Consider the following 23694-nt stretch of genomic DNA (forward strand, 5'->3'; position numbering starts at 1 on the left):
AGATGGCACCTTGTCCCCTGTTGTATTTCATGTTCCTTTCCTGTTCATGGTCCCTTCCCTACTTGCCAAGCGAGCTAAGGAACGATGAGGATGAGGATGAGGTTGATTATGTTGGTTAGTTTTATGTGTCAGCAAAACTGGGCTAAGGAATGTCCAGGTAGCTGGTTAGACATTATTTCTGGGTGTGTCTGTGAGGATATTTTTGGAGGAGATTAGCATTTGAATCCCATGACTGAGGAAAGAAGATCTGTCCACACCACGCTGAACAGGCATCATCCAATCCTTTGAGAGCCCCAGTAGGACAAAAAGGCAAAGGAAGGGTGAGTTGTTTCTCTCTCTTTTTTCAGATTTTTTATTTTTTAATTTTTAAAATGTTATACAATTTTTAAACGCCAGTTTCCATTTACAGTTATTACAAAATATTGGCTACATTCCCCGTGTTGAACCTGCCTTACACCCAGTAGTTTTTGCCTCCCACCCCCAACCCCTGTAATGCCCCCCCACCATCTTCCCACTGACAACCACTAGTTTGTTCTCTGCATCTGTGAGGCTGCTTCTTCTTTGTTATATTCACTAGTTTGTTGTGTCTTTTAGGTTCCACATATAAGTGATATCATACAGTATTTGTCTTCTGTCTGAATTGTCTCTCTTTTTGAGCCCTGCCCTCTGACACTGGGGTTCCTAGTTCTTGGGCTTTCGGACTTGGACTGAATTATACTACTGGCTTTCCTGGTGTCCCCAGATTGCAGACAGTGTATCATGGCATATCTCAGCCTCCATAACCATGTAAGCCATAATAAATTTCCTCTTATATATCGAGAGAGAGAGAGAGAGAGAGAGAGAGATAGGTATACTATTGTTTCTGTTTCTCTGGAGAACCCTGACTAATACAATTATGATGATGTTGATGTTGATGGACTGATTCCTACCTTTCCAGATTTCAAAGCATTGTGATATACATTACATATATATATATGTTACATATATACACATTACCTACATTTGTACCCACCTATGTTGTATATATTATCATGGTATCTTAGCAGTTGTCATGTCAGATTTATAGAGGAGTAACTTCATCCCTAACTTATAAATGAGGAAACTGAGTTTCACCACGTTGTTCCTGGTCAGGATGGAGTCTTGTGACTCTAGGTCTGCTGCCCTTGATGCTGAGACTTTTTCTGCAACTCCTCTGTTCTTTGTTTCCTCAGGATGGTTAGTTTATATCACAGAATACTTGTTTACAGGTATTTTGTAGGTATTTTAATTGTTCTTATGTAAGTTCACATTTTGTCCCCAACTAAACTGTAACTTTCTGATGATAATCTCAGTTATTATATTGTTCAATTTTCTGCATTTGTTGTCATAGACAGTCATGACTTTAAAGAAAAGTAATTTGTTTGGGATTCTAAAATCAGTTGCTAGGGAAACAAGCTAAAAATTCAGCCATAAATCTGTAAATATATTTATTGAAATCCAAAAAAAGAAGAAGGAGGAGGAAGGGGAGGGGGAAGGAGAGGGGAGGGGAAAGGTAGGTGGGTGGGAGGGAGAGGGGAAAATGAAAAAGCAGATCGTGGTTGACCTTCCCCTCTCATACATCTCCCAGCTAGAAAATCACACAAAAAAAAATACCTTAGGTTATGGGAGGAACTTGGCTCAAGCAATGTTTATCACATCTAAGGAGGTTGTTGTCAGTTCTTTATTTACAGAAAGGCTACCTAAAGGCTAAGCCATGGACACATAGACTATTGAGAAAGAAAGTGAATTAAATCCCAGTGGACGCTGCTGTTCATCTGTCTAGCATTAATTCCCCTCTTCCCAAGAAGAACCCTGATATGGTTAAGCTACTCACCCTTCCGCCACAAACCCCATGTAAATTGGGGGAAATCGACCTGATTTTAGGGGAAAATCCTAATTTCTAAGCTAGTGGTCTTTATTAGATGGCACCATCCTCCTCGTGGAGTTTGGAGACGTGTGAGAGTGTTTTTTGGTTATCACAACTTCACGTGCTTTGAGCATTTTGTGTCCCAAATCCAGGGAATCTAAATGAGCTCCGATGAATAAGATGACCTACAAAACCAGGAATTATACTATCCCAAATGTCAACAGTGAGTATGTTGAAAAACACTGCTTTCAACAAACCAATGGCCAATTATTGACAATGGCAAAAATTCTTGAATAGACACTTAAACAGTGATACACAAATGGAAAATCTGCACATGAAAAGATGTTCAACATCCTTAGTTATTAGGGATAAAAGACAAAACCATATAAGACTCCAGCACATACCTATTAGAATGGCTATAATAAAAAATGTTGAAAATATAGGTAAAGTGCAGGTAAAGATACGGAGCATCTAGATTGCACACACATTGCTGATAGGAATGCAAAACAGTGCTGCTACTCTCAGAAAACAGTCTGGCAGTTTCTTATAAAGGTAAACATACACTTACAGGATGCCAAAGTCTCCTCCTAGTTATTTACTCTAGAGAAATGAAGGCTCACATCTACACAAAAACCTGTACACTAATGTTTGTAATAGCTTTGTTGATAATAACCCCAAAATGGAAGCAACCCAATGTCCTTCAGTGGATAAATGGTTAAACAAACCATGGCACATCCATACAATGGAATCTTCCTCAATAACAAAAAAACAAAGTATTGATCTAAGGAGGTAAGCAACAGCTTCGATGGATCTCGAATGCATTATGCCACGTGAAAAAAGCCAGCCTCAAAAGGTTACATACTATACGATTCTATTGATATGAATGTCTCAAAGGGACACAGCAAAAGAGACATAGTTTTGGAGAATAGATCAGTGGTTGCCAGGGGTCAGGAGAAAGGGGAAAGATATAACTTCAAAAGGGCAATTTTGAAATTGTATATTATGTCCCCACAGGGGAGTTTTTTGAGGTGATTGAACTATTCATGTATAGATTTGTATACACTACTTTGATGGTAGTGTATACGAATCTATACATGCATTAAAATGTATAGAACTGTACATAAAAAAGTCAATTATATGGTATGCTACTTTAAAAATAAAATTTTAAATGAGAAAAATAATTACCAGATATATTTATTTAGTAGCTTTTTCCTTTGCAGCAGGTCTTTCAAGAACAAATAAAAGTTATTTACCAAAGGATAAATGTACACATTAGAAAGTTATAATGCATAAAAGAGAGACAGAGAAAAATCACTGGGAGATTTGAGTGGGGAGAAATCATTTCCGGATAAGGATGAGGACAGGTCAAAGGTAGCCTGGAGGGCTTCTCTGGTGGCGCAGTGGTTGAGAGTCCGCCTGCCGATGCAGGGGACACGGGTTCGTGCCCCGGTCCCGGAGGATCCCACATGCCGCGGAGCGGCTGGGCCCGTGAGCCATGGCCGCTGAGCCTGCGCGTCCGGAGCCTGTGCTCCGCAATGGGAGGGGCCACAACAATGAGAGGCCCGCATACCGCAAAAAAAAAAAAAAAAAAAAAACAGGTAGCCTGGATCTTAAAGGATTGGTAGATTTTTTAAATTATTTTTCCTTTTATAATTAATAGTATTAGTACTACAGAAGTAATATATACCCAGGTAACACATTCCAACAATACAGGTGGAAAACTAATTGACAAAAGACACACACATACACACACACACACACACACACACAAAATCACTACTAATCCCACACCCCAGGGTAACCACTGTTAACTTGGACACAGCTTGGTTTATATCCTCCCAAACATTTTTCTGTGCATGCACAAATGCTAAATATATACAATTTATTGACCAGACTGAACTCAGTAGAGTACAAATATGAAATGGTTTTATTTTTCTCCAACGCCTGTAACTATGCTATCAGATTTCTCTGTATCACCCCTTAAAAACAGCTTGGGAGGACTCCACAGTTTTGTGGTGCCTTTCAGACACTAACTCTAAGTTTAGTCAGAGCAGCAGTTTTGGGGGAGAGAAGTATTAGCCTAAAATGATCTCAAACAATACCTAACATGTCAAGAATTTGAATAAAATTGCCAAAATGCAGGAGGAAAAAGAAAATCTGTCTAGGTTCATATTATCTTACACTTCTGATGTTGAATATGCATGTTTAGCTACATTAATAATTTATGAGTAGACTTTTGATTATTTCATCTATATCCCCAAAGATTTACATATTCAAGTTTGCCCCAAAAAACTTGAGGGCATCCCATCAGAAAAATGGAGAATCACCTCCCATTCAAAGTCACTCTATGTCAAACATATTTACAAATGGATGATTTGGTTCTATTATTTAATAATAATAATGTCTTTTTTCCTTACTTAACAATATATCACCTATGAGTTGTCAGTGTAATTAGATCTATCTTTTTTTTAAATGACATAACTTAGCTAACCAGTGACACATTGACAAGCATTTAGGTTGTTTCCAGTTTTTGCCATTACAAAATATTGTCACATGAAATATGGATATACCTTGTGCATTCATTTCCTAGGGCTGCTGGGACAAATTACCACAAACAACAGGAATATATTCTCTCACAGTTCTGGAGGCCAGAAGCCCAGAAGCATAGTTGGCAGGACCATACTCCCTTGGAAGGATCCAGAAGAATCCTTGCCTCTTCCGGCTTCCAGTGGTCCAGGTGTTCCTTGATTTCTAGCAGCTCACGCCAAGCTGCCCCCATGTGTCTGTCTTCTCCACTTCTCTTAGGACACTTGTCTTTGGATAAAGAGTCCATCCTAACCCAGGATGATCTCATCTTGAGGTCCTTAATTACACCCTCGAAGACTCTTTCTTCAAAGAAGGTCACATTCAGAGGTTCTGTCTGGTCACACCTTTTGAGAGCATGAAACTCACTACACCTTATAACATGTGAACATGGAGTCTGTAAGATCGGTTAATTGTGCCCGAATATAAAATATTCACACCCAAATTGTGATAGACACTTCACCAACCCTGGATATTCTTGGCCTCTTTCATATTTGCTAATAGAAAAGGATAAAGTGGTGCCTTGTTTTCATTTGTAACTCTTTGGTAATTAATGAGAATAAATATCTTTTTGCATCCTCATTAGCATTTTCTATTTCTTCATCTGGCTTATGTCCTTTGTTTATTTCTTTATGGTGATTTTTTAAAATTTCGCTCATTGATTTGCAATTGCTCTTGATTGATAGGATTTGGGTATATGAAAGAGAAAGAAGTGGATATTTTTAAACCTGGCCTCTCCTTCCTTCTGGAGGCTCTGGGTGTGAATAACTCAGGTCTGGAATTTGGGTGAGGCGTGATGGCTCCCACTGTGGGAGCCCAGGTCAGGCCTCTAGTCACCAGACCAAAGATGGGTCAGTCGGTTGGTTTGTCTGTCTGTTCTGTTGTACAGATCAAGCAGGGCTCAACCAGCAGTCCATCTCCACTAAGCAGTAGAACACAGTAGTTGAAAACATAGGCTCTGAGTCAAACATGCTTCAAGCAAAGAACACACCAGTTCCTCACTCTGCTGCTTTGGACAGTCAGCCTTGCACAGTTGCAAAATGAGAAATATATACAAATAAGATGCTGAGAACCCTTTGCACCTGTTTTTCTGTGAGGAATGCTCCCCCCCAACCCCATCTCCTCCTCATGGAGTGTCAGCTCCTGAGAGAGGCTTTCCTGAAGGTTCCTGAGTTAACCCCACTCACTCTCTCGCTTCCATCTGTCTCTATTCCCTCTTCCTGTTTTATTTTCTTTTTCCATTTATTGTTACCTGAAATTACCTTGTTTATTCATTTGTTTCATGGACAACTGTCAGCTCTCTCACTGTCCTCCCCTATAACGCTGGTCCCATGAAGGCTGTGGTCCAGTTGGTTGTGTCCACTCCTGTATCCTCAGTACCTAGAGTGATGCTTGGCCCACAGCAGATGCTCAAAGGACATTCAAGTAGTTAAAGTAGATGAATGAATGACTGAGGAATGAGAGTAAGTAGGCTTGCACACAGTAAGTGTTCAAAAATGATCATGAGAGGCAATATTCAAACCTCTACAATTCTGCTTGTTGAATCAACAAAACAAAGAGGCCATTACACTGAGTGGCTTCAACACCTTAGCTGCCCCCATAAGCAAACCAAAACCTAAGCCTGAAACACCTCAAGGTTAAGAAATCGAAACTCAGGACAACCAGTCACAAGCAGCCAACTAGACTTTCCCAAATAAGGTGGCCACTTAAGCCACAGCCCATCAGATCATTTCTTTGCTTTGCTTCCCCTTCTTCTCTGTACACGTCTCTCCCAGTTCCTGTCAGTGGAGTTCTAATTACTTCCGGTTTGATGCTGCCCAGTTCAATTGATTTTTGCTCAAATAAAACTCTTAACATTTTTAATATGCCTCAGTTTATCTTTTAACATACTATACTCAGCACAAAAATAGAACTTGCTAACAAGTGCCTGTGCTGTCAAATCCTCTCTTGGGTCAAATGTACTGTGTTAATATTGTCATTGTCACTGTCTTATTTTTAAATGTTCTAGCATTTAAAAGGGGAGAACTCTGTAGCTATTATTTGGTTTTACTCTAAAGATGGTTAACATTTTAGCATGGCTGACCAGTTCATCTACAACTCACTATAACACAGAACACACACTGCATTTATTACATTACCTCTATTCTTTTCAACTTCATTTTATAGTTCATTTTACAGGGTGTGGGCTGTGGGTAATGAGTAAAGGTGGTCAAAAGGTACAAACTTCCATTTATAAGATTAATAAATTCTGGGGATGTAATGCACAGCATGGTGACTATTTTTTAAAAAATCAAAAGAGACTTGGAGAGTTAAGGACAGAATTTAAATACAGGGCTCTTCATTGTCGTATCTTTCCTGTTTAGATCACTGAGTAAACCTGCATCATGCAGTTTCACACATGGACCCACCACCCATCTGCTTCTTTGAAATCACGGTCAACAGGTCAGCACCACGCCAAGGAGAATTTTCTCTTTTTTTAACTTTTTTTTAAAAATTTTATTTTATATTGGAGTAGAGTTGATTCACAGTGTTGTGTTAGTTTCAGGTGTACAGCAGAGTGATTCAATGATACATATACATATGTCCATTATTTTTCGGATTCTTTTCCCATTTAGGTTATTACAGAATACTGAGTAGAGTTCCCTGTGCTATACAGTAGGTCCTTGTTGATGATCTATTTTATATATAGTAGTGTGTGTATGTTCAATTTTCTTGTCAAAGAGAATTTTCTAATTTGTGTTTTCATCACCGACAGTCACTTCTTTAAACATGAGAGACACAACAGTCTACACTGCAGCCAAGCCCAAGGACATTCCCTTTTGAAGGACAAGTGGACTCTGGCTTTAAGATCAGTCTCGGCCATTAACACACTTCAGTAACATTCACCCATTTAAAATCCAACCTATTTATTCCTCTTGAGTTATTTTATTTGTGCTTGTTTGTTTTAAAATGGCAGCTCCCAGAATGATTTTCAGAGGAGAATGTTTTAAACTTCATAAAATGTCATCACACAGTAACACTTTCTCTAACAAATTACCCAGAAAACTAAGATGAAAGTCAAACTTAGACAACTTAAACTTTTTCCAGAACATGGTCAAAAATGACAGAAACACCAACTTCCAAAGATCTCCTGCAATTTTGCTCATCACCTTTTTAGTGAAACTTTTATTAGTGAAACAATAAAGATGTCAATCTTTAAAAATTATTTAAATTGGTTTTATAGATTTTTATGGTTATTATGCCTCTTCTACTCCAACTAGAGATAAATTTTCTACTAGTAACTCTATTTCTATTAAGTTCCATGATGGGATTGTGGTCTTTTTGAGATCCTCTCTGAGTAGGGTTCTGATAAAACACCCATCTTAACTTTAATCATGGGCTTCATTAATTTAAAAAATTCCTCCAAAAGAACATTCTGAACACTTGATATATTACAAGTTCTCAGTTACCACCCACAACACCTCCAGTTCCATAAGAGAAAAAGAAATCTCAAATTCCTAGGGAACATAAAGCAAGGCTGTGGTGAGGTAAAAATGAAACAATGCATATAAAATCCCAAGGACCATGTCTATCTCATGATATGTGCTCAAAATCTTTGTTGATTTTGATTCTAGTTTCCTAACGTGAAAAGTAAATGTACCTTCTTATGTATGTGACAAGAATTATAAAAAATAAAAAAATGAGTGTTTATACATAACAAAAACTGATTGGTATGCTAAGTAAGAAAATTAGGATTCTAAAAGATACAAAAGAAAATGCGATATAGTACATGCTAAGAAGTCACAGTTTGGCAATGCCGAAAACAAAAACAAAACAAAATCCAGTAGATCTTTCTAAGGACATCTGAATGCAGAGACCAAAATGTCAGAAAGAGTGGTTTTCCACTGGAACTTCATGGATCAGTCACTGATTTTAAAGATTCATCATCATTTTATAAGTAGAAAGAAAACTTTAAAACCAAAAAAATGAGAAGAGATGTACTCTCCCCATAAAAAGGACAAATTAAATGAATTTAATTTAAATTAAATGAATTGAATGAATTGAATAAACAAATTGTTTTATGAAGGAGACTGCATTGTTCTTATTTTTCTCATTTACTCTGGAGTGAGTAAAACCTTGTCGCAGACAAGCAGTAATCCACAAATCAATTTTGGCAGCCAGTCTTCTAGAAAACACCATGAATGAATGAGAGCCTTCTGAGACCTTCATATCTATCTCAAGGAGCTTCAGTTCTTCCAACCATATGTAAGAGAAAACCTCACTATGAAACCAGTAACCTTAACTTAGACGGGAGTCAGATCGGAGAACAAGTCTACTGATGACACATCCGAGGGCATATCCAATAGTCTAGTATGTATTTGATGGGTACTCAGGCCACATGTCAGGACCAGAGCTGACCCTTGGCAGAACTCTAAGGGACCAGGGGAGTCAGGGGAGGTGTAAACGAGAATTTTCTGAACACCATACACCTTGATCTAGGTGGTATCTTTATTTAATCTCCCATTAAATCATAAAAATATCATCAGTAGATATTAGCAACAATACTTAAAAAGAGAAAATTAAGGTTCACTGAAAAAAAGTGACCAAAGACGACTCCATAGCTGGAAGGCACCAGAACTGTGATTCCATCTCTGAATGCAACGTGATATTTTAAACCCTCAGCACTTGCAACTTGGTTGGGACCTTTACCCACAATCTTCCTTGCAATAACCATCCATCTCTTTATCAGAATGATCTTTCCCCTTTCAAAAGGCACCCCCAAGCCTGCTGACATTTTGCTTGCTCAACAAACTTGATAAACTTCTACAAATCCCCCCAAGGATGAACATATCACCCCTGCCCTTGTAATAGACATTGTCACTTCACAACAACACTTCCTTAACCCAAAATCATGATGGGAAAAAAGGTTATTATTTGGAGGTATCTATCAAGAAATCTCTCACTGTTCTTTAAATCTCTCTCTCTCTCTCTCTCCCCTCTTTCACTCACACACACACACACACCTACATATACACAAAAGCATACACTCAGTTTTAGTGACTTACAGATGTCCTTTGAGAGGAAATTCCCTATATGGACCCACTTAATTGTGTTGGGTTACAGAGCTAATCCAGGGAAACAATGGAAGATCAGCAAGATTCCAGATGCCAAGCATGTGGAATTCATATATGTGCAGCTGGAGCAGTATAACATGTCCTCTAGCTCTCAGGATCATAGAAACACAGTGAACTTTACTACCTGTCCTTTGCAGAGCACACACAGTATTATTAATCAAGTAAGAACAAAAGCAGAACATGAAATGGGAAAAAGTAATTCAGCCTATTAGAGACCTCCTTCTGACGCCCAAACTTTGTTTTTAACTTTATTGAAGTATATTTGATTTACAAGGTTGTGTTAATTTCTGATGTATACTACAGTGATCCAGTTATACATATATGTATATATTTCATATTCTTTTCCATTATGGTTTATCACTGTAATTCATATTCTTTTCCATTATGGTTTATCACAGGATATTGAATATAGTTCCCTGTGCTATACAGTAAGACTTTGTTGTTTATCCATCCTATGTATAATAGTTTGCATCTGCTCATCCCAAACTCCCAATCCTTCCTTCCCCCTACCCCCTACCCCTCTTGGCAACCACAAGTCTAATCTCTATGTCTGTGAATCTGTTTCTGTTCCATAGATAAGTTCATTTGTGTCGTATTTTTTTTTTGACAGTCATTTTATTTTATTTTTTTTACATCTTTATTGGAGTATAATTGCTTTACAATGGTGTGTTAGTTTCTGCTTTATAACAAAGTGAGTCAGTTATACATATACTTATGTTCCCATATCTCTTCCCTCTTGCATCTCCCTCCCTCCCACCCTCCCTACCGTACTTTAGATTCTACATATAAGCGACTGCCCAAACTTTTTGTTTGTTTGTGGTATGCGGGCCTCTCACTGTTGTGACCTCTCCCATTGCGGAGCACAGGCTCTGTACACGCAGGCTCAGCGGCCATGGCTCACGGGCCCAGCTGCTCCGCAGCATGTGGGATCCTCCCAGACCGGGGCACGAACCCATGTCCCCTGCATCAGCAGGCGGACTCTTAACCACCGCGCCACCAGGGAAGCCCTGCCCAAACTTTTTGATTATTCCTTGCCTTGTGTGTCAACCAAGGACAAGATCAGTAAGAATCACAAATTTTTACTATGCCCCTGTGACTCTCAAAGGGTAACACTGAAGGAACAATTTTTCCAGCTCTACTGAGTTATAATTGACAAATAAAATTGTAGGATATTTAAAGTGTACACTGTGATGGTTTGATACATGTGTACATTGTGAACTGATTCCCCCCATTAACCTGATTAACACCTCCAGAACCTCACCTATTTATCTTTTTTTCCCTTTGGTGAGAACATTTAAGTTCTACTCTTTTAGCAAATTTTAACTATATGATACAGTGTTATCAACTATAACCACCATGTTATACACTAGATCCTCAGACCCTAGTCACCTTATAACTGAAAGTTTGTACCCCTTCACCAATCTCTCCCAATTTCTCCCATGCCCCAACCCCTAGCAACCACTTTCCTCCTCTCTCAAAACAACATTTGTAAGTCCTGGCATTATCCACACGCTCCCAAGAGGGTCTGCATGTTTCTCCCCCATCTCTGATGCCCTGACAACGAAGTGTCTGTTTCTACTCTGTACTCCCTGGGGACCACATTGGAAACCTCTCTTCTTGCATCCCTCCTTCCAGGACTGTTGTGTGAGAGAAAAATTAATTTTCATAGTGTTAAGTCAGTATATTTGGGTCTACTTATAACACCTATTTAGACTACCCTGTTAATACAAGTAAATTAGCCTAAGAATCTTCCCATTAAAACTTTAGCGACTGGCTGGAATTACAGGGAAATAGGTATCAAGATTTTTACATGTGTTATTTGTAACAATAACCCTTTGTTATGAGAGCTATTATTATCTTCCCTTCACAGACAAGGAGTCTGACATTTAAAGCAGTTAATAAACTTGATTACAAGTTAATACACTTGACAAGGTTAAATGCCCCACATGACACAGTGAACCATGAGAGCCAGGAATTATGTCAGTGTGACTGTAAAGCCAGGGTTCTTCACCACCATGTATAGTATCCCTTTGTCCCTAAGTACACTGGGCTAAGCCAACTCAAATATTCTGAGAGAGAAACTGGCATTTTTTAGAACCAATAAACTGTTCTTTTTTTGCAAATGTTTTCATCTTTGCCCAATACTTCTTCTACATTGCCCGTTCTTATTAACTGCAGCATGGGGACCTCATAACATGGCTCTCTTATGGTATACAGACCTATGCTTTTAAAGGTTCAACCTCAACAATTAAATATACTTGTACAAGTGTCATTCCCTGCGGTAAAAACCCCAGAAGGATTTGGATTTTCCCCTTTCTGTAGGTGAGGCATGAAATCTAGGCATGGTATGTCCATCAGAACTTTCAAGAATCTAAGATCTACCTTCCCAGGAGGTCATAGAATCACATAAATTAAAACTGGGAAGAACCTCAAATGATCCAGTTTAATATTTTCTTTTTACCGGTAAGGAAATTGAGACCCAGGGAAGTTAAGTGACTTGTCTCATCCATGATTAAATTGATGGTCAAGCTTTCCTCATTCTTTCCACAATTCTATTTGGCTTCACTCAGAGAACAAGAGGCCAAGGAAAAGAGCAACATTTAATGTTCCCTAGTAACAGCATGACAAGATTTGTGATGCTGTGGGGAAAAAAAGAATACCATTTACACCTTTGAACAAAATGCTTCCACACCTTTGGATAAAGTGATATAATATTCTATCCACTGGGAAATTGATAAAACTGCAGCTATTTGTTTATGGCCCTTCTCTTTCTCTTACTGGATTCTTCTCATTTCACAAGTGAAATTAACCAACATTTAGGAAAACTAGGTTGAGCTCTCCCTCTCTCTTCACGGTCAAGGGCAATGGCTGCACCACTAACTCTGTAGCCCTGAAGCAATGACATAAAAGACCATCTCTATCTCCATCACACAAGATAACCTGATACACGAAAAGGAAAGCTAAGTTCAAGCTCTTAAAAAGAATGTCAGTAAGTGGATTCAAGTTGTCCTTTTGCTAAGAACAGAAGCAAATGACATTTATCTGTTAGAGAATGCTTTCAACTCTTCAAGAGTCTAGAAGCCATCCCTGACCCCTGGAATCATTGATTCCCTGGTCTCCATGCATGAGTAAGTTAAATATCAGCTGCCCATGTGCCCTGGCTTGTCTGGGACAGTCCTGGTTAGTGCCTGTGGTCATGAAGTAATTATTAATAGGGCCCCCTTTTACTCTCAAAAGGATCCCTGTTTGGATAATAAATCACATGGTCACCTGATTAAATAAGAATAAAAAAATCTCTCCATCACATAAAGAACTCTGATACTTACAAATAAATACCAATAGTACCATAGAGGAAATTAAAATGATTGGCCATAAAAATGAGAAAAGTTCCCCTGAAACTATCTTGTCATTCTTTAAAGTTATAAAGTTTCAGGTAGAAGGATATCTCAAAGTAAGTTCTTATAAAGTTCATACTTGCAAAATATTGCAAATGTCTCATTCAGAAAATATTTCCTATAATCTTTCTAAAACAGTAATCATGTCCATCTGAGTCTTTAATTAAACTAATGTTTCAGTCTATCATTTTTAGTGTTCCTATAGGAGCATTATTTGTTATTTGGACCCAAACACTAATTAGAAAGCAAATAAGTTGTTACATAAATTTATCCCAAATGTATTCTTGTGCAAATTTAACCATAAAGAAAATTGAGTTTAGAGGCAACATGATATGGTAGTTGAGTGCATGGACTTGGAGACCGCCTGGATTTGAAATGAGCTCTACCATTTACTAACTGTGTAACTAATTTCTCTTACCTTGGTTTCCCCATACATAAAACTAGAACAGAAATAATATCAACTTTGGGGGTTATTGTGTAGAGCTATACATCATATGTGTGTGTGTGTGTGTGTGTGTGTGTGTGTGTGTGTATATAAACAGTGATGCCTAGGTCATAGCAAAAATATATAAGTATTAGTAGCATGTGTGGCTGTTGTTGAGATGATGAAATGTTTCCCTGGTGATAAAGAGAATCTATAATACGTGGGATTCTTTCTATTGTTGATAATTAGAGTATATATGCCTTTCCAATAAATGGTGCTGGAACATTTGGAACATTTGGACATCCAAAGACAAAGAAGAAGAAGGTAGAAAGGAGGAGGACGAGGAGAAGTGGGAGGACAGGATGACGAGAAAAATGATGAGGGGGAGGTGGAAGAGGGGGAGAGGAGTGAAAGAAGAAGAGGAGGAGTGGAGGAGAAGGAGAAGGAGAGAAGGGAAGGGGGGAAGGGGGGGAAGGTGAGGGGTAAGTATCATCCTAAAATTTTACCTAGGACTTTAAATACATAGGAAACAAAAAACGAACTGTTTTACATCTCAAGTATTATAAAAACAAACCAAAGCCAAATGCACAAGGATTCCAGATATCTCCAGAATAGATACGCTGTACTTCATCCAGAGTCTACAATTTATACGGCAGAGTATGTTAGGGATAATCTACCTCGCAGCATTGGTATTTGGTAGAAAGAGAAAATGAATCTTAGCAAAATATAAACTCCTCAAAAATAAACATAGTAATCCTCAAAGGATAGTGCAGATTTTATTGACATCCTAAGCATCTCGTTAAACGTAACTGCTAGTGGTAGAGGTTCCTGGTATCTGAAAATATCTAATTAATCGCCATTTTTCATAGTACTTAATTTTCACAGGGGAATTGTAAACACAACCTGTTCTTGGAGCAAGATAAGGAAACTGAAGCTGACATAGGTTGACATAGGTTGAACACACAAGAGTCCTCACCACAGAGTCCCTGAATTTAACCATCATGATCACTATGGCACAAAGAAGAAGGGTCAAAACTATAACTTTCTTAATTTTCAATTTTCAAAGTTTTAGAAACAGCATAATTCTTTTAGTTATATGCTCAGAATATTTCTTGGCATGCCATGTACCATAGCTTATACAGCACTTCTACAAAATGCCTCTCTCTCAATGAAGAATCAGGATGTTTCCAACACTCCCTACCTATTGAAAAGATTTTCCAACACAAAGCATTGAGGAAGAGCTTCAAAAATAAGTCAAGGGTCTTCTGGTTCAAGATGGCTGATGGAACCCAGGAGTTTCCCTCACATCCTTCCCTGCACCTCATTAAAAGGAGAGGAAAGGAATTTAAAAGAATAAACCCACAACAATAAGAGATCTGGCATGGGAGGGCAATCAGCATGAAAGACCATATTGTAAATTTCTAGAAAATAAAAAGGGGGTGGAAGTGTATTGCTCTATGAAGCAGAGCTGCAGGCAGGAAGGGACCCTAAAAGATGCCTTTCCAAACCCTGGAGTCACAAGAGTCAAGGAAGGCAAATTCCACAGGGCATGACTGTAGTAGATTTGCAAAGGAGATAATTCATTGGAGGTTTCTTAGACCCATCCCCCCTTCTCCTTCCACACCCCCTGCAAAGGAGTACGGGCAGCCACGTGGTCGGCAAGCTACATGCAGAGGACTCCCAGGCTGGATGAATGAATGAATGAATAAATAAGGAGAAGCAAATAGAACAACAAAACATACAGGAATTCCCAGATTGAAAGCTGAGCTCCACTGGAAAAACAAAACAGAAACGGAAACACTTGATTTTCCATATTTCCTTCACACTTTCTAAAAGAGCTCCCCACTCCCTGTGATAAGCTTATTAATTCATGCTGACATTTTCTCATTCAGCTTCCCCATGACGATGTGATATCCCAGGAAATTATACCAGGTTCAGGAAAGCAATCCTATGGGCTCTCTCATCTGCTCCAAAAATAAATGTCATCAAGTCAGTATTTAAGAACATGAAGTGGTCTCTGAATGGCTACATCCTGACATCCAGCTTGTTTCGGAGAACAATCTGCAGTGATGTCTTCCCCAGAAGCTACCCATACAAGGAAACGCCCACTAACTGAAAAGGAAATTGATGAGAGGACCCTTGAGAAAAGTAGGTTATAAATAAAAGAGAGAAACCATCAGTTAAACCACATACATTCTCTTGTCATTTTAAAAAATCTTCTCCTCATTTTTATGAAGATCAGATAGCAAAATAAAGCCCATGGCTCTCAAATATAATTCCATCACTAATACAGCAGTCTATTTGTCATTTCCTGGGGGGAGCCATACTCAGAACAGAACTAGCTAGGTAAGTCACTGTAATTCCCACAATGAGAACCTAGAAACTATCTCACCACACGTACAGGGTATTATAAATGTCACTGTGAAATCACAGTTCGGTTAAAGCCTGTCATCCTTCCCTCTTCTGTTACTCACCATCACACAGAGCTTTAGCAAAAGATCCATTCAAACAGTGCATCTCAGACTTACATTATCAGCAGACACTGCTTTAATTAGCAGTGGTTTTCAAAAGACTGGATGGCTTCAAGAACTTCATGTGAACCATAAGGTATAAATCTGGATCCTCATCAGTTTCACTTTACTCTTCACCTCCCTTCCCTGGGTTCTAACAAGCACAGCCCTCATTTTTTTCTTCAAGGAAAAAGAAAAATCATAAGGGTGACTAGGATTTTGCCATTCGTGTGCAATCTACTTTTTCCCCAACCTCAGTGATGCAAAAGGGACTAAAATTAGAGTTGCAAAAGAGACTAAAATTAGAGTTGCAAAGGGACCAAGTTATCTGTGTCAGGCACATTGCAGGGAGCAGAGAGAACTACAAAAGGGAATGAATATGCCCTAAACAAACCATCTTAGAAATAACATTTAAAACACAGAACTCATATTTTCTAAATTGTTATCCCGATGAAAATAAAGTGTCCACTTTATTTTATGATATATCGTAAGAAAATAGAATGCCTTATTTTGATAATATCTCAATATTAATATTGAGGCATTTACATGCTTCTTTCTCCATCTATTCCATAATTTTCCTCCATGATTCAGTCCTCAATTCTTCTCAAATCTTTGTCATTTCTCATTTCTCAATGAAAACATCAAAAATATATGCAATTCAATTCGTGAGTACTGAACTGTGAACTTCCTACTGCAAGGAGGGTTTAATCTAATCACGAGGACTTCTATTTTACATTTTACATTCGGTCAGTGATGACATAAAAATATAAATTATTTCAATGTTTGTATAAAGAGGCATTGTTTGGTATGGCAAGCACTTAATCAGCACACAGCCAAAGGGTATTTTTCTACAGACTCATAAAGTTTTAGATAGAGTAGCAATCTTGGAAAATCCAACCCAGCCTCTCACCTCGTAAATAAGGACATCAAAGGTTAAGTGATTTGTCAAAAGCCACACAAGCAACTTTCTCACAAATACTGGTCCTAGACTCAAATACAACATGGTTTTCACCACACCAGATGACACTTAGGAAGAGGGAAGAAGGCCTCTTCTTTGGAATAAGAAGTCTTCAGCACCATACAATCACACACACACACACACACACACACACACACACACACACACACACACACAGGCTTAGGTTCTCTGTTCCGATTTTCATAGATATGGTAAGATAGTCCTCAGGACACCTGAATGTCCTCTCCTACCCTAACTTATCATTTTCCCAGTCTCACCTCATTCTGCACTGTTGCCCATTAAGACTCTATTCCCACTGCTTAGTGGATTTCCCATTGATTCCTGTGATCCACCACCATCGTGGCATCTCGTCTCTTCCCTCCTTTTTTTATTTCATGCTATATATTCTTCAGGAATTTTTAAACATTTGTTACTAACTCTATAGAGAGGAGGACAGAGAGAGGTTAGAGTGGGATTATTTCTTATGAAAGAGTGCTTTAAGAGCCATTATTTAGTTTTTCACTTTGATCTGCCAAATGATCAGGATTCATGGTTACTCTTTGCAACTATGTATCTTCAGCCAGGGTGAAACCAGACTCTTCTTACTACTCATAATGCTTGAGGGCTGTTTCAGTGCTTTGGAGAGCATGTCTTAATCAATGAACTCCTGAATACCTGGTACAGAGTGATCAAGCCTATATCGCCTTTACTGAGTTCTCAGAGAGTTCTTATCCCCTTAAGTCATGGGAACAACGTAACTGATCTTACTAAAAATTCAGAAGTGACACTGAGCTCAGAAATTCAGAGAACCCTAGTTCTGAGTTTCCTGTTTGCCTTCCAGTCGAGGGATGCTTATTGAGGCATTTACTATAAAATCGTGTTCATTACTGCCCATCTGTTTTTTGAAAATAATTATTTCCACAGAGTACGCCAGGTGCCAACTGATTACAGAGCTCTGGCCCTCTCTGGAGAAAAGGGAATAGTGAATTCAAAATATACTGATGACAAATAGGCCATCTTGGCAGGGGTGCCAAATAGGGGTATAGAATGCTTAGTAGGCACCACAGACATGCCCGAGAGACCAGCAGCATTTTTAGAGATGCCCAAATGCCTACCAAGCTCCATGATGGTGCCACCCATAAAAACAAACGAGCCAGCAGCATGGGGGAGTTAAGGTTTGAGAACAAATTAACCCACATCCTCTACCATCAAAATGATCAGACACAATGGACATCCAAGGCAACTTTCTCAGTAAAATCCAGAACATAGCAAGAGTCATTGATCCACTCTTACAAATGCAAAGAAATGGAAGAAAGTTTTCAAAATAAATAAACAAATGTCAAAGAAAAGGAGATGTCACATTGTTCATTCATTTGTTTTCATTTCCCTTCATTTTGGTCATCACCAAAATTAGTTTATTAAGGATTTAAGGCAATCAATTATGATATAAAGATAGAGAGATTCAGTACCTTACCTCCAGAGAATGACAACCCTAAATTTACCACTTATTTTATTATGTGATGCTATCTTGTCTGGAATTATGTATAGATCAGAAACAACACTCAAGCTATACTGAAAATAATATCTAGATAACTCACCAAAACCAGCAGCAGTATACACTTTTTTTTTCAGGTATGTCAGCACCTACTGAGTACCTGTTACCAGGGACCCTAGTTAGATACAGTTAGAAAAATAGTTATATAGATGTTGGTTTGAAGCCTTGGGAGCTTTCTGGGTGAAATTTGAAATTGGTCCCCATGCAGGGAGGGCAAGGAGAGACTGGAGAAGAGGGAGACACTCCAGATTGGTGGGTAGCAGGTTTAATAAGCAGGGAACTTATATACCAGGCTTGTCTCAGGCATCAGCAAGAGGATTGGATCCCCTGGATCACTTGCCAGAATCTTAAGAGTTTATAGAGAGGTCATAACTGGGTTCAGTCTGATGGTACCACCCAGCTGGTCTCAGCATCACGTTCCTCTCAAGGCTACATCCTTGGAACAGCTCTCACGGTGGGAACTGTGGGCAGAATGCACATTCTAAGGACAGGGGAAGGGTGAGGAGACTTCCACTGCCTGGGTCCTGCTCTTGGGTCAACCAGAGGTCATGTCCTCCCCATGGCCTCCTCCAACAGTAGACATTTATAATGAAATGAAATATGTTATTGCATAAAATGCTTTACAATTGTTCCCATTGCTAAGACATTCTGATGGGTAATTATAATCTTGCTGTCCCTAGTCTATGTGAGAAAAAATAAGTTGGAATGTTTTTGTTTTGTACACTTAGAATATGTCTAAGCTACTAAAACTTACCATTATTCTTTTATAATCTACTAAAAAAAATCAAAACAATAATCTCCTTGATGGCCAAGACTTTCTTTATCATGCATGTTCTGCTGCAGCCCTTAGTACCTGTCTTGTTCCAACTAGGCATTCAGGAATGTGTATTGATCTGAAAGCCTCCTTTTTGTTTCTTTCTGAGGACAATCCTACCTAATAGACACTAGGTTGCATCTCTGAAGATGCTCCAAACAAAACTCAAGCTTGTCATCACTTAATAACAACAGGAATTATAACCAAAACAGCAGAGCTGTGTTTTATTTGCTAACAGATTTCTTCTTAGAAAATAATTAATTTTATCTGTATTAATGAACCTATGAATTGATAACTAATATAACCTTAAAGTGCTACCATTCACTGAATTACCACAGAATTTTTAAATGTATACTTTGTGTTTTTATATTTTACCCATAGTTTTATCTTCAGTGTCTTTTCTCTTTTATTGTATTTAAAAGTGGCAAGATCCTCTTTTCCTAAAATTGAGAAGAATGCTTTTTGTGAGATCCTAAGGAAATCTGCATGGCATCAGATAAGTCTTTCACCCTCAAATTTAAAATAAGTCAAAAAATTTTTAAATATTAAAGATAGAATTTTATTTAAATTACAAGTTTTTATCTTCTTATGTTAGATACATCCTGTTTAAAAAACCTGTCAGATGACAAATTTCTTTCTCAATCTCAGAGAGTTACTTTTACTCAAAAAAGCAATATTGATGATACTCAGCAATTGACTACTATGTTAATTTGCTTCTAATGAGCATCAATATAAAATGAGTTGGATGCAATACCCTTCTCATTATCATTATTTTTGTGATACTTACTGAACATTTATTGCTTGGGAGATAGAATTGTCTCTTGAGATATATTATACTAATGTGATAGAAATTATTAGACTTGTGTGTGAGATCTATTTGTTCTTATCATCTTTTAGAGAAAGAAACCATTATGATGTCAGAATGCCCTGAAGTGCATGACCATTTTTACTATGTTAATACATGAATTGTTCCTTTTCGTTAAGAAATTTCAGTTGAAGATCAATGTAAGTGAAATTCTTTGTTGACGCATTTAATAATCTAAAAGTAAGAGTTCAAAGCATAGTCAGAATTTCTTGCCTGAATTTTACTTATTATTTACTTATTATTTACCTATTTATCTGTACAGGTAACTTCCCCAAGTACTGAACTTTATTTACTGTGTTCCCTCCCTCCCTGAGAACAGTTTCTGCTCAGTACAGATTGGATATTCTGGTGCCTTTTGATTGGCCCCAGATTTTCCTCCAGTCTTCTGGAAATTAATCAGAGGCCAGACCTAGGCTTCCCCTCCAGAGTAAAGTCCATGAATTCTGTGGCAGCTACTCCCTCTAAGGAGAGGATTTTGCTTACTTCTAGATTCATAGATGTGTTCCAGGTAGAGTCCGGCATGCAGAATGTGTGACCGCCCAGGCAGTGAAATTTTTATACCCCAAGAGATCATTTTCACTTTTGTTCACGTGCCCCATATCCACTATGTTTATTTGCAAAACTTCCTGTAAGAGATTGCCAGGGAACTCTGGGTCAAATTTCACACTAATTCATAGCAACCCTTATTCGTGTTTTATTTACCCTCTATCTGGTTCCATAGAGGTTTTATAACCACTAAGCCATTATGGTTAACATATCTGAGTTTTCCCTTTACTTTGAAATGCATTTCAGCCTTCTCTTTCTATATAAACAAACCCTGGGTACGTACTTGCTAAGTAAGTCAGGCCAGAAACAGTTTGAAAACATCAGTCTCAGCTGAGGGACTTCACATACATTATAGTTTTTAATGCTCATGACAGCCTTCAAATTAGGTATTACTGCTCCCCATCAACAAGTAAGTTAACTGAGATTCAAAAAGCTTAAACAAAATCCCATTGTCCTACATTTAGAAGTTATGGAGTGAGAATTCGCACCAGATCTTTCTGACTCAAAACCCCTGGTTAGTTCTACAATAACACATGGCTTTTCAAAACAGTCAAAAAGCAAAGTAGTCTATGGCCACGACATGTTTAAACAACCACCCAGAATAGAGGTCCACAGTCGATATTCAAAATGACCCGAATCCTTTAAGAAAAGGTTGTATTTTATCCAATGTATTTCTTCAAGACCTTGAAATTCTAATACACCTTAAGAGTTTACAACCCAGTATGGTTCTTCTTTCTATCTTTCAAGAATATCACTACTAGTGCATACATCTGAACGTCAGAAATCCAGAACAATGCAGTCTCACGAGTTTAAGAAACCACGGTCTTAAACCCAATATGGTTTTACTTTTTGCTACTTGCACTGCTTTTAAAATTAGCCGGCCCTGTTCTAACATTAACTCTGAAGCCACAGTAACTTTACAAACATAATTAGCCTCCTATACTCATCAAGTGGACCATGAACAATACATTCTACTTTAGGTTACAGTATATTTTATGTTTGAGCAAATAGAAGTGACCACTATGTTCATTGACATTGAATTTCTTAACATCAAGGTAAAGCTACTTTTACAACTTTTATAGCCAAAAACTAAAAACTTTTTGAAGAGTAAACTTCATCCTTACACCAGAAGATCATTAACTTATTCCATAAAACATTAAAACAGTCCATAATTCTTATATTTCCCCTGACATATATTCCTGGTATCTCTGAGAGAAACTGGGCTTTGAACATTCGTTAAACCTCATATCAGTAAAGATAATAATCTCCCAGTATTGAGACAATCACAACAAGCACTCAAAATAAGTGGATTCTGGTTTTAAAAATGGAGATAAACCACATCATTAACTAAATCAAATTTGCCCACATTCTGGTAATGACAACGCATTAATAATTTTATTACATTGCTTTCAGTAAAGCCCTTGAAATTCATTCATTTCAAGGCTGTTGACCAGAAAAACATGGAAACATGGGCTGCCTGGTACAACTTTTCCACACTATGACAGCTGATTTTTACTCCATCAGTCATATCATAAAGCTGTGTTTGCGAAATCTCACCAGTCTTACCGTCAGTTTCTCCTCTAAATTCTGGTTTAATAAGCTTCCTTTTTCATTTTTTTCAAATTCCATGTTGAAAGAGAATGAAAGAGAGAGAGACAGAAAAAGTGAGATTCCGATTCTGTCTAGAAAATGATGTGACGTGCTTACGTGTTAGATATTGCAGGACATTCCAACTTGTGAGAGCCCAGGACACTATCAGAAAGCCCTGGCGATAATTTCTGGTTAGCTAGTGTTTCCATTTATAGATGTTCAAACCACATAAACAGAGCACTGAAGAGAAGTCAGGCAGCTGGCCTTAGATAATGATAAATGTCACTTGATGTAAAAGCAAACTCTCCAACAGGAGACTATCCCAACACGTTAGGTTACCTGAGTCAAGAAAGATGTCTGTGACAAAAAGCCACTATCAAAGAATTCATTAGTAGCCATTGCAGCACAATAAAATATACTCTAGAATATGGGCCTGATAAATCAATTTTAAAAGGACAAATGTGATGGTCATATAGCAAATATGAATCAGCCAGTCCCATTCTTTCAAATTCCAATTTGGGTCCCGCTAGTCTAGACCTTTATGCATTATTTTGTAGCTCAAAACTTTAAAAATCACTTAAAGGGAAGTGCAAAGGATAACTAATTAAAACTATTCAGGCACACAACACATATATTCAACGGGTGTCAGTTTTATTCCATGAAAAGTGGGCAAATTATATTTAGAAACTTCATGAAAGGAAAGTGTTTTCCTTCACAAAACTGATTTTTTCTTCATAATCCTGGCTTTTCAACTGGGAACAAAGTTATGACAGAGAAAATGAAATTCATTTTTCCAATGGAACAAATGTTCTCAGAATTCTTTAGAAATTGTTACATGCTAGAAAGAAAATTAACTGTATGGCATGATGGTAATTAACTCTCCGGGTTTTTTTTGGTTTTTTGGTTTTTCGGGTTTTTTGCAGCAAACTACATATGCGAATGGCAATAAAAAATAAAAATGGCTTTCAGAGTAAGCTAAGACTGATCTCTACAGTGGCCTAGTCTCTCAGACTTTTCAAACATCATTTTCACAACTGTTTGTGATCATATCTCAAATTTCCTATCGGTTTTTCCTCCACTTTTAGGAAACATTTTAGGAAATGAGTTATGAGGCTCTGTCCTTTAGCGTGATTACAGCTGGTTCTCTATTGCCAGGCAGGGTTGCTCTAGAGCTTATTCTGCATCAGGATGGAAGGGCTGAGGATTCCAGAAGTGAAACATTTAGTAGAAATAAACCTAGCTAGCCCTGTTTCAGGATGAGAATTCAGAAAAGGTCTATCAGACTTATGGGCCAAAGGGGCTTCCCTCTTTGGCTCACCTCTGAGTTCCAGAAAGGGAATCACACATGTTGTCCTAATACGTTTGCAATGAAGTCTTATAGGCCGAATAGCAGGCAAGATTGGTATATGTCAAAATCAAGGCACGAGTTGAAATTTTATGTGAAGGGAACTTCCA

General features: G+C 38.0%; 1 protein-coding gene across 1 annotated transcript in view; it reads right to left on the minus strand.

Annotated features, from left to right (window-relative positions):
* MLIP (muscular LMNA interacting protein) overlaps positions 1-22278 on the minus strand; it is a gene marked incomplete at both ends in the record, with an annotated part of 286062 nt that extends 263784 nt beyond the window's left edge. Inside the window, one exon of the mRNA XM_081247370.1 lies at positions 22216-22278. Within this exon, the coding sequence (XP_081103496.1) occupies positions 22216-22278 (63 nt within the window). The remainder of the gene's footprint in view (positions 1-22215) is intronic.
* Positions 22279-23694: the final 1416 nt, after the last annotated feature.

The sequence above is a fragment of the Mesoplodon bidens genome (assembly GCF_964165515.1).
Source record: "Mesoplodon bidens genome assembly, chromosome: 10".
Taxonomy (NCBI): domain Eukaryota; kingdom Metazoa; phylum Chordata; class Mammalia; order Artiodactyla; family Ziphiidae; genus Mesoplodon; species Mesoplodon bidens.